We start from the raw sequence: 3,654 nt of genomic DNA on the forward strand, positions 1-3,654 counted from the left end.
CCCTTCCGACCCTAGAAACTATGAAACTATGAAACTAGGATGTAAAGTTGAGATAATTTGTCTTGAGAGAATTGCAAACCCCGCTTTCTTTTGTCACTATGACACTGGAAACATCTTTATTAGATTGTTTGACCTTGAAAACACTGGGTTAGACACCAAGATTACCTTTGTACCATACTTAGAAGAGGACATACCAGTCACCAAAGAACAACTGTTGCCATGCTCAAAGATGGCGCCCTCCCACGTCCTGTGCACCGTATGGTGAAGTCCACCCAAGTTTTTTTTTATCCTTTCACATGTGTTTTCTTAAGTACCTTAGTCAGTTTTGACTTTTCTACAGGGGTCTATGCCAAGGACAGGACTATTAGTCTTGTGACTCCTAGTTCACATGGGTTTATTGCTTGCTTGTCTGCCTCTCCCAGCACTGGCCATACTCTTCCCTCTCTCCCCATTTTCTGTCTTTTGTAATCAAATTTCTCTCTCCTCCTTATATACTCTTTGTGAGTGTCCTTTCACAGCATCTGATGAAGTGAGCCTCAGCCCATGAAAGCCTGTTTTTTCTATGTATATATATCTACTCTGTTTAGTCTATAACAGGTGCTCATCCCCTGGTCTGCGGGCCAGATCTGGCCCCCAGTGCTGTCATCCACCTTGTGGTGCTCCTCATGGGTTCAAAACATTGGTGGTAGGGAAGTGATGAAATGTGGGACTGGGAGCTGATCCTGGTGCAAGGGGGCTGAGTAGGGTTTGATCCTACCATGCAGGCGGTCAGATAGGGTGGTGGGGGTCTGGGAGCCCAATCCATGCATGTGGGCTTGGAAAAGGCAGCACAGAGTCTGATCCTGGCATACAGGCCCAATCTGGGGTGCAGACCAGCCCTATGCCTCTCATCTGGACTGCAGAAGGTTGAGCACCACTGTTTATAAGGTGTAAATCTCCCTTGTCATCTATTTTATTTGACTTCAGACTAACACAGCTAACTATGTGTCTCTATTCCTGGATTAGTCAGGCTGGTGGGATCGGGACATATGGTGCACTGACTAGGGTTCAAAATGGAAGACCCTAACATTAATAGGGCTTGATCTGGCAATCCATGAACAATGCCCATGTATCATCATTGCTTTTGGAAAAATGTAACATTTTCTTTTTTTGTAACCACATCATTTAGGGCGTGTCTACACATTGCCATGCTTTAGTACCTTCTTTAGGAAAAGAAAGTATGGCACTTCCTTTAGCAAGTACTAAAGCATGGCACAGTATGGGTGGTTACTGCGCTGTGTGCACAGTGCACACTTAGATTTCACTGCTATGTAGTGTGCTATAACCAGGGAGCGTGCCACTACCGTGACATAGCTGGTAATCACGTGTAGACCCACGTGCTTGCTAAGTCACTGTAGCATGCTGTATGGCAACGTAACGCAACATTACATCACCATAGGATGGTGTGTAGATGCGCCCTTACTGTATTTTCCAGTGGCTAGAACTATTTAATGGGAATCGATAGTTAATGATCTTTATTGCACAGAAAAACATCAGCTACACTAGGCAGTCTTATTGGAACAGTTTGCCCTCAGTTACGCTAGTGTAAATTTAGATGATCTCTGTTGAAGTCATTGGATATTGACTGGTGTAACTGGTAGCTGAACTTGTCCCAGCATCTTGATTACTTCACAATTCCAAATCATAAAATCCCCTGGAATATAGATAGACATATTTACTCACGGCATAGACGTTGTACAATTCTGGTGCATTCAGGTCCCATTCATTGACATGGGATCCTATCTGTACCCCTGGAAAGCCAAGCTCATTCACACACCTATACATTTCCTTCACAGCCAGGTCTGGAGTTTGCATGGGTAATGTGCCAAGGCCAATAAACCGCTTGGGGTACTTTTTTACTGTGGCGGCTAAGTCATTATTTAATAATTGGCACAGATCTAAAGTATCTTCAGGTCTTGCCTGGAACAATATTAGAAAGAGAAACAAATGAAAATGTAGTTCTCAAGTTTTATCACTTCAGCAAATGTTGGAAGAAACCTGAAGGAGAGTAGTTATTGCCAAGAAAAATGTCACAGCCCACATGGAGAAGGCTTGAATCAAGGCTATTTCTTATCTGCTTGTTATTCTGAATGGGTGTAAGTTATTAGGTCTGCTTTACACCCTGTGTGTGTGGGTTTGCCTATATACTGTATACACACTTACATGCTTAGGTTAGTTGATTTTCCTCAAATGATCAAGGTGGGTATAAAACAAGGGAGAATAAGTCCCTATTTGTTGACATTGCTAAGACATACTTCAAGCAATGATGTGTGTCAGTAACCCCACAAAGCTCCAGAAACAAGTACAGCGCCACACTCAGATATCATACAGAGGGGTCCAACATGTGCCTGTCATAGGCACATGTACCACTTCCCTACTAAATCTCTGGGCCAAACTGAGTAGTGACATAAACAGTGAAATTGTATTTATTTTCTAACCAATAAACAGATTGTGCCTAAGTTTGTGTAAACTATCCTCACTTTTGCATTCGGCAGCATAGAGTGATTGCAATTAATAGACTGAGAGGGCAAAAAGGGTAGAAGAGGGAAAACAGAAAGCAACTCTGTGTTAGAAGCTTGGGGCCAAATTTGGTTTTTGCATCTGGCCTCTCTAAAGTGGGCTGACAAAATCCTCAGATATGGATGTCCTGACAAGTTTAAATACCTTGGAACTAGATCCAAATTTCACAGCCTGAGATTATCTCTTTTAACAAACTTGAAATTTTACTATCATATTGCTGGAGTTGTGAAGATGAAAGTATGGAGTGTGGGGCAGTAGAAATATGCGACACGGCAGAAGCCTGAATTATTGACTGAGAAAGCTTGAAAGATTTGTAACATTTAAAAGGTGCTAGCACTATTTTTATTAGGGCAGCCATAACGCCCATGTAGAACTACATTATGCTTATTCCTAAGACTTTTAAAAGAGCCACTTCTAACATATTTCAGGACAAAATATGAGAGATACAAAAACACTAGAGATATTCAGTTTATTTATGGACTTTTTTATGTAGGGCATTGTGATGGCCAGAACCAAAAAAATTAATAAGCAATAAATATGCGTGTCTTGGAGGCATTTGGAACTTTTGTCTAATATGAAGCTTGTATTTTTGTAACCCGCAAATGTAACTTGTAACTGTTTGTGGAACTGACTAGGCCTCAAAGACAAAGCTCTAGCTGTGAAATTAGCTGACCTAATAGTTCTTTCTCGCTCAGAATTTAGCCTTGATGATGATAAAAACTGGATTCAACTGCCCAGCTTATCCAGTACATTTAAAAAAAGAACATCTCAAAAAAGCATAGTCAGAGAGTTTGAAGGGGCTGGATTTAGGCGGGGTAATGTTAATTTTAAACCTGAAGATGTTGTGTTGCAATTTGCTTATTGGATAAACCCAAGCTTGGGCAGTAACTTGTTATAATAATTTCTAACACCTTTTAGCCCCATAGGATAACAGCTATAAAGCAATATTATGAATGGCTACATAACTAAAAAATGAGCATAATTAGAATATAAAAGGACACACACGTCATAGTAACCCTGGGGACGGATGGAACAGAAGGGTCGTTGCTGTCCCATACCCCACGGATCTCTCTTACTCCCTGTGAGAGCGAGGAC

The 3,654-nt window shown here is 41.4% G+C and overlaps 1 protein-coding gene and 1 long non-coding RNA gene across 4 annotated transcripts in view; both read right to left on the reverse strand.

Annotated features, from left to right (window-relative positions):
* The window catches only part of LOC109301366, a 9,343-nt gene extending 8,904 nt beyond the window's left edge, over positions 1-439 (reverse strand). The window contains exon 1 of the long non-coding RNA XR_002098519.1: positions 358-439. This is a non-coding gene — a long non-coding RNA (uncharacterized LOC109301366). The remainder of the gene's footprint in view (positions 1-357) is intronic.
* Positions 1-3,654, reverse strand: part of ACMSD (aminocarboxymuconate semialdehyde decarboxylase) — an 84,204-nt gene that overhangs the window by 53,808 nt on the left and 26,742 nt on the right. For all 3 annotated transcript variants that reach the window (XM_019522503.1, XM_019522504.1, XM_019522505.1), the window contains exon 5: positions 1,723-1,959. In XM_019522503.1, the coding sequence (XP_019378048.1) occupies positions 1,723-1,959 (237 nt within the window). The remainder of the gene's footprint in view (positions 1-1,722; positions 1,960-3,654) is intronic.

This window comes from Gavialis gangeticus, unplaced genomic scaffold (genome assembly GCF_001723915.1).
Source record: "Gavialis gangeticus isolate Ggan-Ray unplaced genomic scaffold, GavGan_comp1, whole genome shotgun sequence".
NCBI classification, from domain to species: domain Eukaryota; kingdom Metazoa; phylum Chordata; order Crocodylia; family Gavialidae; genus Gavialis; species Gavialis gangeticus.